General features: G+C 53.6%; 1 protein-coding gene across 4 annotated transcripts in view; it reads left to right on the forward strand.

The window, feature by feature from the left end:
* TRAPPC10 (trafficking protein particle complex subunit 10) overlaps window positions 1–11262 on the forward strand; it is an 87264-nt gene extending 76002 nt beyond the window's left edge. For 3 of the 4 annotated variants that reach the window (XM_047099089.1, XM_047099090.1, XM_047099091.1), the window contains exons 18-23: window positions 528–628; window positions 1960–2086; window positions 2960–3130; window positions 6184–6361; window positions 9313–9507; window positions 9846–11262. In XM_047099089.1, the coding sequence (XP_046955045.1) occupies window positions 528–628; window positions 1960–2086; window positions 2960–3130; window positions 6184–6361; window positions 9313–9507; window positions 9846–10093 (1020 nt within the window). In that variant the 3' untranslated portion in view covers window positions 10094–11262. Of the gene's footprint in view, window positions 1–527; window positions 629–1959; window positions 2087–2959; window positions 3131–6183; window positions 6362–9312; window positions 9508–9845 lie in introns of those variants that run through there. The other variant, XM_047099092.1, reaches the window with a different exon arrangement.
* Window positions 11263–12474: the final 1212 nt, after the last annotated feature.

Genomic DNA, 12474 nt, shown 5'->3' on the forward strand with positions numbered 1-12474 from the left:
GGGGGAAGTAAAAGGAAACTTGAAGCAAGGCTCATGCCCTTAGCGGAGTTACCAGCTGGGTCCACACCGCGCCCCCAAAGTGCTTGCTTCTCTGTTACGTAGTCGTTGTCGTGTGGATTATTTGGATAATTCATTTTGTAATAGTGATTGATCATGTCGACAGAACGCTTTGTTATAACCTCCCGCACGTTAAAAACCGCCTTTGGCGTCGCTGCCACGTTGGTGTGGGAAGAGCAAGGTGGCGCTGGTGTTCCTTGCCACGGCATCAGCTCTGGAGCTTTGGAGACCGTTCTGGTGACTCCCGCACATTTGGCCGCTTCCGTGTTTATTTTTCTCGTCTGTGTACGTAGTTTTATGTTTCTCCTTTGTTCGTGCATGTGATTAATGGAGGTTTGCTTTCTAAATAAGAAATGGCAAGGCCATCGAATGTCTAAGAGATTGGCAGCCACCGCTGATTTGGATGGATGGTGTGGCGGTGGCTGTGGTCGTTGAGTGGTCTGAACGCGTGTCCCTCCGTCTCTCCTCAGGTGTCCATTGACTGCCCGTGGTCCATCTACTCCACCGTCATCGCCCTGACCTTCAGCGTGCCCTTCAGGACCACACACTCTCTTCTGTCCGCCGGGACACGGTAAAGGTGGCCCCCAGGCCTTGCTCCTGCCCCACGCCCTCCTCCACGGAGCCCCTGGCTGCGCAGAGCTCGGCCTCAGGGACACTGAGCATGTTTTCTTACGTAACCGTGACGCCGCTTTCCACGTGTTGAGATTCACAGGGATTTCCTGCTGCTCTGTAACAGCCGGTCCGGATTCACATTTCCCCAGATGTCTGAGAAATGCTTTCGTGCGGTTAGGATGTGGGCAGTGGGATCCAAACCAAGGCCCCATTTGATTATTAGAGACTTTCTTCTCTCCTATTTCTCAAGCCAGCGACCCATTGACAAACTTGGGTCATTTCTTCTCTAGAAGGTCCACCATTCTGAACTTGACTGGTCACGATCTTGTGGGTTTGTGTAACTGTTTCCAAAGGCAACTGTTAGTTCCGTCTGAGCCAGGATTTCAGCCCCAGCACTACTGACGCTCGGGTCTGGTAGCTCCTTGTTTGGGGGGGCCGCGGGGGTTCTGCACACCCCCGCCGCTCCCGTTTTATGCCCGTGGCCCTCCCCATCCTCCCCACCCCCACTGTGGCCACCAGAAGTGTCTTGAGGTGTAGCACCACGTCCCCTGCAGGGGCAAAACCGCCTCCAGGGGGGAAGCGTTTCTGCTCTAGAAGCCGGGTTCGACTCTAATTCGGCCATCGGACGCGAGTGCTTGGAGGCGGAGCCCTGTGCCGTGTGTCCCCGCCAGGAGACCGTTTCCCGCTGTCCCACCATAAGTGGTGACGTGCGCACTGCTCCCTGGGCTCAGGGCTGAGTCTGGCCTCTCATCACAAAATGCCTTTTGTTTTCATCCGTTGATGACCTCGGATGACCTTTGCATCATTTGGGAACAACGGTGTCGGGACTGTATTTAGAGCGGACGCTCTGCTAGCTTGCTTGCGTTACGGGGAGGGAACCGTAGATGTTAATGGCGAAGACACCAGCACTTCCGAGCAGAACCTGGGTCGCTTTATTCAGACTTGTCGTCGTGTGCATCAGGGGTCGACGTGGACCCCGCACTTCGTTTCTCCGGGACCGTCACTCTCTCCAGCCTAACTCCCCGCAAGCTGCTGCGTGTGCAGAAGTCCAGTGACAGCCGTGTAACGACACTGGGTCAGAAACAGAACGTTCTTTGGTCCGGTTTTCCTCAGAAGCAGCTTGCTTGGGGAGATTGGGTTTTGGTGGAGACACTTTCCCCCGTAAAATCGAAGGTGGAAACACACGTAACAAGTGGTTCCTACTTCACTTCCCCAGGAAGATCTTCTCAAGAAACCAGAGTACCGAAGTTCTTAAGTTTCAAAATCATATTCTTTGTTTTTCTGCTTCAGGAAGTACATTCAAGTTTGTGTCCAGAATTTGTCGGAACTTGACTTTGAGCTGTCGGACGGTCACCTCGTGGATCCTGACAGTAACGCCGACCTACGGCTGGTGCCGCTGAACGCGAAGTCCCCGCAGGTAACGGCTCTCTGGGGTGGAGCGTCCACCCCCAGCAGGAAACGGCGGGGGCCAGGGTGCGACGGTGGTTCCAGCAGGTTTTGATGAAGACATGGTCTGCCTGTAGAGTGAGCTTTGCAGCCCCGAGAGTGACGTCCCGGCGATAAGCGCGTCTGCTCTGAAACGGCCGCGTCATTGCCGTGACGTGCGTGCTGTGCCTCCTGCGGGCTGGGCGGCACGGGGCGGATTGGGGACAGTGCTCTCTGCGTTCTGAGAGGGGTTCAGCCTTAAGCTTGCCCTGCTGTGTGCACAGCTTTCTGGGAACACCTGTCCATGCCCGAGGAAGACCTCTCGTGTCCGTGTAGCTTTGTAAGGCGTCCCACCCATGTTCGCGCTGCCCGGCTGAGCGCAGACCTTGCCGTCGCAGACGTTCAAAGGGTTTCTCAGGATGTGTGATCTGTAGCATTTTTGAAGGACTTCCCCCAGCTAAGAGCTGAGCCATTTCAGACGCTGGCCCAGTTCGTCCCTGTGCTCACGGGCGGTGCTGGTGCTTCATTCAGGCTGATGTTAAGTCTAAAGTCATTGGCCTGAACGTAAAGGCGACCTTTGCCATCGGTTGATGGCATTTCCCAGTTTGGAAACGTACGAGGCACTGTGTACTGATAAATGTTCTTGAAGCACTTTTATGGTCCCCTGTGCCATGAAGCTTACGGACTCAGAGAAGATTAAAACCTTTAACTGACTTGGCGCAGTCTTCCAGTGGAGAAGGGCAGGAGGACCGTGGGTCACGGGCGGGAGCACCAGGAGGCGGGTCCCGGCGGCGGGCTCGGAGCGCGGCTTGGGGTGCGGTGTCCACTGCGCCCGTGTGCGCAATGACAGTGACTCTTTCTGCAGCACATCCACAGCAAGCAGTCAGTGTTCTTTGTGTGGGAGCTGAAGTGGACGCGAGAGCCTCCCCCTTCTCTGCGCTGCCGGTTCTCCGTTGGATCCTCCCCGGCTTCGGGAGGACGGCTCTCCATCCCCTTAAAGCCGTACACTTACGAATTTCAAGTGGAAAATTTTTTCGTATGTATCGCATTATTTTTTGGTGGGAGTGTGGGGTGGGAAAATGGAAGGTGGCATCATACTCCTTTTAATTAAGAAAAAATCGGATAGAAAAAAGTCTTTCAGAGTAATGAGGCAACAGATCAAGGAAAATAGTTAACACTTGGAGTAGCTCAGTCGTTGGCTGATTTATTTTAGACCCGCGGGTCCTTTTCGGGTGACATGTGTGGCCCTGGCGCACGCCTGCCGGTGGCCTTCAGATGGGTGTTTATAAAGACCCAAGGCTCCTGATCTCTGCTCCCTTTTCTCTCGCCCACATTCAGAATGTCCTGGAACTATTTCTTAGAGTCTTTTCATCCTGATCCTGGCTGCCGCTCAGGGGGGGTTACTTTATAAGGCACATCTCTGATTTTTTAAAAGAAAAGCTGACAATATGTAGAAACTGACTTCACGAGTATTACGAAGACGTTCCCATAACCTGCGCGTGAAGCGTGGAGCTGAACGTAGCCTTGAGCTAGATGAGGACACGCGGCTGTGTGTTCGTTTCTTTGGTGAGACGCTGGATGTTGTGTCAGGGAAATCAAAACGCAAATACATGATTTTGTGCTGTTTCCTTCCCTTCTCTACTGCTGAAGTTGTCAGGCACTTTGAGGTGTGTTTGTGTGTGTGGCTCTTGCTATGAGCGGGTTTTTTGGTAACCCCTTTCAGCCAAAAGACTGTTTTATTTCACTGTCTTTATCAGACTTAGATTGCGGTGTAGTCACCAGCATGATTCGTCTTTTCGTGGCACAAGCAGGAGCCTTTTTGGTGTCTTAACACCAGCGCCACGACCACTCCCGTGGTGCAGAGGCCGTGACTGTGTCTGGCCTGCTTATTACCGCGAGGTAACTCGCCCGTGGTCACGCTGTCGCGTCTGGCTTTGCTGCTTCCTCTCCATGTGGAGAGCACAGAGACATTTCTGGTGGATCGCTCTTGAAAACGCATTCTCTGGGGCGCCTGGGTGGCTCGGTTGGGCGCTACCGACTTCGGCTCAGGTCGTGATCTCGCGGTCCATGAGTTCGAGGCCCGCGTTGGGCTGTGTGCTGACGGCTCGGAGCCTGGAGCCTGCTTCCGATTCCGTGTCTCCCTTTCTCTCTGCCCCTCCCCGGCTTGCACTCTGTCCCTCTCTGTCTCTCAATAAGAAATAAACGTTAAAATAAAATTAAAAAAAGAAAACGCATTCTGTGAGGCCCAGAAATAAAGACGCTACTTTTTTTTAAGGAAAGCTGTTTTGAGATTGAGATAGACAGTCTATACACCATGAATTTCACCCATTCGAAGTAGACGGTTCAGCACAGTCGGCATATTGGCAGAGTTATGCAGCCATCATCATGGTCTCATTTTATTTTTGTTTTTTAAGTGTTTATTTTGAGAGAGAACGAGAATGTGAGCAGGGGAGGGGCAGAGAGAGAGAATCAAGCAGGCTTCCACACTCAGCATCGATCCCAATGTGGAGCTCGATCTCACAACCCTGGGGTCTGACCTGAGCCAAAATCCAGTCGGACACCCAACTGACCGAGCCACCCAGGGGCCCCCAGGCTCTCAGGTTAGGACACTTTAAACATTTTGCTTTATTTATTTTGTCTTTTAAATATTTTTTAAGTGTTTCTTTATTTTGAGAGGGAGAGAGCGAGCACGAGGCGGGAAGGGGCAGAGAGAGAGGGAATTTCAAGCAGGCCCCGCGCTGTCCACACAGAGCCCGACGTGGGGCTTGATCTCACAAACTGAGATCATGACCTGAGATCAAGAGCGAGACTTTCAACCGACTGAGGCCCCCCACTCCGCCCCGGGCGCCCCTTCATTTTAGAACACTTTGATCTTTCTGGAAAGAAACCTTCTACCCCAGCCCTAGGCAACCTGCAGATCTGCCTGTTCCAAACACTTCCTACACACGGGAGCGTGTCACACGGCTCTTTCTGCGACTGGCCTCTTTGCCTTGGCGGACTGTTCCCAGGGTTCACACATTGTGTTGCTTAGATCAGACTTCAGACTTCAGTGGAGGAAGAGTATTCCTCTGTGTGCATAGACCACGTTTCCTTTCCCAGTTGTTGGTGGCTGGCCGTCTGGGTTGTGTCCGCCGTGGAGGGGACACAAGTGGCGGGGGCTGTTCCGAACAGTAATACCGTGAGAGTCCCCGTGCGAGTGTTTTCGAGTTCAGCTCTGGTGGGCAGATAACCGGGTGGGGTTGCCCGGTCCTGTGGCAACTCTGTTTACGGTTTTGCGAAGTTGCCGCGCTGGTTTTCAAAGGGACACCGTTGAATACCCCCCAGCAGCGTGTGAGCTCCGGGTCTGCACATTCACACCGACACTTGTTTTGGTGTCTCCTTGATTCTAGCCAGCCCCGGGGCCGTGAGGTGGCATCTCGCCCTGGCCCTGTTGCCACACTTCCCTGACGGTGAATGATGCCAAACATCTCTCATGCACTTCTTGGCCGCTTGCATTTTTTTCCTTTGGAAAGATGTCTGTTTGTATCCTCTGCCCATTAAAAAAAATTTTCTTTAATGTTTATTTATTTTCGAGAAAGAGAGAGAGACAGAGCACGAGTGGGGAAAGGCAGAGAGAGAGAGAGAGACACAGAATCCGAAGCGGGCTCCGGGCTCCGAGCTGTCAGCACAGAGCCTGACGCGGGGCTCAGACCCACGAACCGCGAGATCGTGACCTGAGCCGAAGTCGGACGCTCAACCCATTGAGCCACCCAGGCGCTCTGGATGGATCCTCTGTCTTCCCGTCCCCCTCTCTCTGCCCCTCCCCTGCTTACCCTCTTTCAAAAATAAACAAACACCCCCCACCCCCCACCCCCCAAAAAAAGAGAGAGACTGAGGTGCCTGAGGTGGGGACTTGCCAGGCACGCCGTCCCTCCAGGGCGATTGTTTAGGGGCCGTGCGCAGCAGCTCTGCTGGCCGACTCCGCGAAGGGCTGAGCCCGCCCCTTCCCTCAGCCCTCTGGCACGTCTGTGGGCAGCACCCCCGTGGCCCAGAATAGCGTTTCTCCAGGTTGTTTCTGCATCTGTGCTTGTCTGTCTCTTTCTTGCCCAGACGTTATATAACGTGAGAGCTGAGATCCTGCCCCCTTCGGGAACGGAGCACTGTAGGACGGGCTCGCTCTGCTCCTTGGAGGTGTCCATCACGCGGCTCTCCGACCTCTTGGAGGTGGATAAGGATGAGGCACTGACAGAATCCGACGAGTATTTTTCCACCAAGCTTATGTATGAAGGTAGGTCTGGAGGCATCTTTTCCCCTGGCTGTTGTGCTAACCCAGTGCTTGAAGTGATGGTGCCCTCCCTTTCTCAGAGTATAGTGTTCTTTGTCTGAAGAGAGAATGTTCTAGAATCAAAAAAGCTCATTTGAATGTTGCGTTGTATAGCAGGTTCCTAGGCTGGCAGGATGTTGGACTTGGTTCTGGGAAGTCATTCTTCCTACAGGTATTTTTAAGCAGTCGTTGGGCTCAGTGCTGAGAACACGGGGGCCCCTAGAGCTGCCGTCCCTCTCTGCCTGGGGCTCGGGGCCTTCCCGTGGCCGTGGAAGCGAGGCCGGAACTCTGGCGCTCAGCGGCCCATGCGCCCTGGAGTCCCTGCCCCTGTCCTTTCCCCTCTGGCCTCCTGGAATCCCCCGCTCCGTCCCCCACCTGACGCTGACCCCCGCCTGGGCCCCTCTGCTCGCTGACTCCCCCCCCGCAGCCCTGCTCCGCCTCCGCCAGGGCCGTCGGCACGGAGTGTCGGGACCTCTTAGGCTCTAAAAAGTGGTTGAGGAGCCAAATATTTCTTTCTTTAGCTACTTAAAAAATAACATTACACGAACTCATGCTTGAAAGATAGCTGTTTTCCAAAACAAGACAAAAGAGTGAGAAGGGGCGCCTGAGTGACTGTGGGTTAAGCGTCTGACTTCAGCTCAGGTTCTGTGCTGACAGTGCAGAGCCAGCTTGGGACTCTCTCTCTCTCTCTGCCCCTCCCCATCTCATGCTCTCTTACTCTCAAAATAAATAAACTGGAAAAAAAAAAAGGAGAGAAAAGAAAATAGACGGATGACCTTGATTTGAGTTCTTTCAAATCTGATTCCTGGTTCCACGGAAGGCAGCTGAGCCTTCCTTTCTGCCGCACTCGGTCTGCGGTGACACATTGTGCTGGCTGGAGTGCGTGATGGGACCCCAGGCCCGCGTAGATCTGTAGTTGGTACAGGGCAGTATTTTAAACAACCTTCTGTGATACTACACCAAAACGTGACAAGTGCTGGGCTTTTAGGGGCCAGTTACAGGGTGGAATCTGAAATCATGTGAATGAACTTTTCGTACTCAGTTTCTTTAAATCCTTTGACCTGGCTTGTGGTTTGACTCTTTCTTCTTTCTTTCTTTCTTTCTTTTTTTTTTTTTTTTTTTTTTTTTTGAGAGGGAAAGAGAGTGAGAGTGCATGGTGCGGGGGCGGGTGGGGAGAGGCAGAGGGAGAAGGAGGGGGAGGGAGGGAGGGAGTCAGTCCCAAGCAGGCTCCACGCGCAGGGCAGAGCCCAACACGGGACTCTGTGTCACAACCATGAGATCATGACCTGAGCCGAAATCAAGAGTCACGTGCTTAACGGACTGAGCCACCCGGGCGTCCCTGGCTTGTGGTTTGAAAGGCTCTTCTACCCAGGCAGCATTTTGTGACACCATGGCTTGGTCACTTGGGAAATGGGCCTCCTGATGCACGCGGACCTGCACGTGCTGTCACCTTCTGTTCTACCGTATGACACGTTCGCACCCATTTCCAGCTCCCGCTGAGCTCATTAGGGTGGTCTGAGTCCTGGGACACTGCCTGGATCCCAGTGGCAAAGCCAAGCTTTCCAAAAGCCCAACTTTGATCAGAGTTTGAGATTGTATCATTGGCACCTTGGAAGTGACGGGCTCCCGCCACTCGTTCCCGAGACCACATCTGCCGAATTCCCCAGACTGAACGGCACCGCTAATGCCGTCCGCGGTGAGCTCGGTAGTCTGTGACCCGTGCTGCGCCCGGGTCCACGTGCTGAGCTACCGGAGACGGTGCCTCGGGGGGCCCAGGGTGAGGAGCACACAGGACCTCCCTCTAATGATTTGCAACTTCGTGTGAGTCCGTAACCATTTCTGAGTTAAAGTTAAAAAGATGTTTACTTAAGGGTTGCATTTAATAAAACTAACTTGACTGCTTCAGGAAGGACCTGCTTAAGGAAAACTGCCAGTTTTTATCCCCAGATGTGTGGTGTTGGGGAGCCCACCGCCACGACTCTCCCGCCTGTGGGGCCTCGGTTCACGCTGGGACCCGCGGTCCTGCCCGCCCAGCGCGCAGGGCAACACGGGGGGTGGGGGGAAGGCGGGAGTGTGAAGGCAGCATTGGCCCCGTGCTGCCCTGGGGACCACGCACAGGACCGCTGCAGCGTGTCCCTCCCACATGCGGCTTCGGCCTCTGCGTGTCCTTTGGTACCACCTGTCCCCAGAGGCTCCTCCTCCCCGTCTGTAGGCAGCCTGCCCTCTGCTGCCCCTTCTTTGCTGCTCGTGAAGCTCCTAGTCCTTGAAGCCCCTTGGCTCCTGCTTTGCGTCCCCTTACAGAGGGGACGCCGTAACCTCTCTGCAAGGTCATCCACTTCTTGAGGACAAGGCTCCTCTCCTTTTTGCTTTTGAGTGCCTTCCCAGTTGGGGATTCACATCGTGCCGAGTGACCTCACGTTTGTGTTGTAGAAGGTGCCAATGACTGCTGTGCGCGAAGGCTCTCTGAGGCGCTGGTGGAGGTGCTCTCCATACGTCTCTTTCTGTCCCATCGAGAGGCTTGTCTGAGCGGCGGAGTTGGGATCGGGACCCCTAGTCTTATGCCACCGCTTACCAGACGCGCCAGCGTCCTGCCCTGCCCGCGTTCCAGGTTGAACAGCCAGGGCGGCCACCATCTTGAAACATCACACACGAAGTTTTCAAGTGAAATTGAATTGCTGCTGTTCATTTCTTAACTTGAGGAGAAAAAAGTGATTTTCCCTATGCGTCTAACACGTATTTTCGTTATTAAACCGATGTGTTTTATGTTCAGAAGCAGTTAGGAGACATTAAAATACAGACTGTGTCCAGTTTGGGATTTTGCGCTCTGGAGCGTGGGACTATTGACGCCTCTTATTTGGGTGTGAAAACCGAATGCTCTTGCCGGGGCCAAACCAGTGCTCTCGTCTGCGTTTCAGTGGTCGACAACAGTAGCAACTGGGCGGTGTGTGGGAAAAGTTCTGGCGTCATCTCCATGCCTGTGGCCGCCCGGGCCACTCACCGCGTCCACATGGAGGTGATGCCCCTCTTTGCGGGTTACCTGCCCCTTCCCGACGTCAGGCTCTTCAAATACCTCCCCCACCACTCCGCGCACTCCTCGCAGCTGGACGCTGGTAAGGACTCAGAGATGGGGTGCGCTCGCCGTCGGTGCGAGAGACGGCTCCGTGCGGAGATAGGGGAGGAGGGCTCCGCTCGCAGGGCCCGCGCTTCCTGACCAGTCGCGTGTGCTCGGTGCCGGTGGCGTCTAACCGAAAACCCGCTCGGGGTTACGGGTTGTAGGCGCCTGCTCCGGGGCTGTGTCCTCTGAGGGCCCGCGCACCGGATCCCCTTAGGGGTGGCCTCGTTTAACGTTCTCTCGCTCGGAAGGTCAGCTTGGGTGGCTTGCGGCTCCCCGGGGCAGGTAGCAGGTCCCCGTCGCGGGCCCGCGCCTCACTTCCCGTGCGTTTTGCAGATAGCTGGATAGAGAGCGACGGGCTGTCGGTGGACAAGCACGTGGACGAGCAGCCGGACGGCGGCGGCGGCGGCGGTGGCAGGTGCAGGGGCAGCGCGCACCTGGCCTCCGGCGGCGAGCACAGGGGTTTGCCCATGCCCCGGCTGCAGGCGCTGCCTCCCGGCCAGGTCTTCAACGCCAGCGTGGGCACGCAGGTGCTGGTCATCCCCAGCAAAGACGACCACGTCCTCGAAGTCAGCGTCACATGACCGTGCCTCGGGTCCTCGCGCGCCCCGGGCCGTTCGTGAGTGCGCTTGAAGGGGTCCCGCCTCCTCTGCCCCCCATCGTCACATCCTAGCGCTAACCGGACTCTCGGTGATTCTGCCTGGCCGTGGAGGCGTCAGAGAATGTCAGCGCGCAGCCGGTCGGCCGAGTGACAGCGTCATTTCCGTGTTGTCCGTGGTGTAAGATTCCCCGTTATTTCTTTTTTCCTCCCTGTCCTTGTGCCGGCGCCTCCGGGGTTTGCCTGGACCCCACCCCCGCCAGCCCTCTCCCTGCCCCTGGAAGGTCTGTGCCCTGCTCTCTCACCCGGCAGCCTCCCGGTCTGCCGGCTCCTTATGGAGTCCTTGGGCCTTCCAGGGGGACACACGGCCACCCTCGCCGTCTTAGTAGTGACACGTGTATGCCTTTCTGGGCACACGGCTGCCCTCTTTCTGGACCGGTTGGATTTGTAAGGCTCCTGAGGGATAAAACACCATCCTTTACCCAGATGAGTTGTGCTTCTCTAGAATAACACCCTTTGAGAGCGGGTCAGCGAGGCTGAGTGCTGGAGGAGGGAGGGAACTGAGCCCCTTCTGTGCCTTGGGACGTCACACTGGGAGGGCCTGGAGCCTCCGTTAGCTGGAGCCATTTTAAGGTACTTTGGGGAGACTAGACCAGGGCCTAAAGGACCACTGGTACTGAAATAGTTTAGGAATAAACGTTTCTGGAACCCCTTTTCCCCATGATACTGATTGAATTATCATATGCACTTGGAATTAAATATGTATTTATTTTAATTATCATTACATTGGGGGTTGGTACATTGTTTTCTTCTCACCTTAAAAGTCTTTCCATGTCATTGTCGCTGTGTAATCGATACTTTCTTCCGCACCTTAAGTCCTAGAGGTTAAGAGGCTCCATTTCAGTGGAGATTGGCGGGGCCCTGTCAGTGTGCTTCTAGTCTGGTTGTGGGAATGACGGAAGTCTTGGAATATTCTCTGCCGGTCCACTAAAATTGCAGTCGTAACCGTACCAATGGATTAATTTGCTCTCGGTTGTAAATTTAATTGTACATATGGTTGATTTATTATTTTTAAAAGTACAGACTAACTGATGTAATGTTTATGTAGAAGTTGCACCAAAAATCAAGGACAAAATAAATGTGTGTTTGTTTTTACTGGTGTGAGAGTCACGGCTTGTAAATAAGTGTTGGCTGTATGAAACCTTTTCCAGCTCTCCAAAGCAATGTATTTTTGTACATAAGAGATAGAGAACTCTTACTTCCCCGGGAAAGCGTGGTCAGAACGGAGCCCGGCAGGCTGATGCAGAAAGGGAGTGCGGTCAGGCCCAGAGGGCACGGCCTCACGCCCAGCTGGAGAGGAAAGGGGCCTGCTTGTCACCTGCCAGAGAGAGGCTGGAGGAGGTTGGCGTTGAGGGGGTGGCGGGGACTTGGGGCTGCGGGGGTGAAGGGGCAGATCAGAGTCCTTGTTCCCACGCTTCTGTGTTGTCTCTCAAATCACTCAGAAAATAAGGTGGTATGATTCCCCCGCACCCCACCCTGTGTCTTTTTCGTTTACAGAAATTGGAGATACGTAAAGAAGATCAATATTTGTGAGTTTAATTAAACTTTTCAGAAATTAATCTTCCTTAGGTGCACTTTAAAACTAATAAACTTGGTCAACTAGGCAAATTAGAGCTTCGGAGTCTAATGATAGTTTAGGGTTTCTAAAATGTTTGTTTTGTTGTAAAAATTGATGATTGCCCTACGGATCTGCCAAGCCCTGTGGATGAAGAGATGTTTGAGATGTGATTCCGCCCGAAACACCTCGCGTGGTCAGTCTCGGAGCCACCGTGCCTAATGTGGCTTTCCCTCTACACTCCGGAAGGGGACGTGTGATTCGATGGTTACCTTATTTCTGCTTGATTGTGTGTGTGTGTGTGTGTGTGTGTGTGTGTGTGTGTGTGTGTCTAGGTTCCAATCCCAGGATGAAATTCTCTAATTACGTAATATATATAGAGGGAGAAAAGGAAGGGGAAATCCAAAATGTTCATGGTGGCTTCTTACTGTCCCCAATTTATATGAAATAAAATTTATTGGAGGTTCGGTTTTTTTTCCCCCAATTACCTGAGAGATCTTTTGCAACCTAAGTTACAAGGGTGCCTCTGTTTTTATTTTGTTTCGTTTTACCCAAAAGAAAAATGTTACCTATACCTTCGTCTTTTTTTTTTCTTGAAGACAGTAATTCGATTTTTGTTGTGTTTACAATAAAATAAGGCTCATGTGTTTGCGACAGGCTGGTTTTGTTAGTAAAGATGTAGCAGCTGTTAAATAATTGTGAAGCCAGATATGGAATGTGCAGCTAAAAAGCAGAATGTGCAGCTGTTTTAC

The sequence above is a fragment of the Lynx rufus genome, unplaced genomic scaffold, assembly GCF_022079265.1.
Source record: "Lynx rufus isolate CCGP_SWC_20201006 ecotype Redwood Valley unplaced genomic scaffold, mLynRuf1.p SCAF_5, whole genome shotgun sequence".
Taxonomy (NCBI): domain Eukaryota; kingdom Metazoa; phylum Chordata; class Mammalia; order Carnivora; family Felidae; genus Lynx; species Lynx rufus.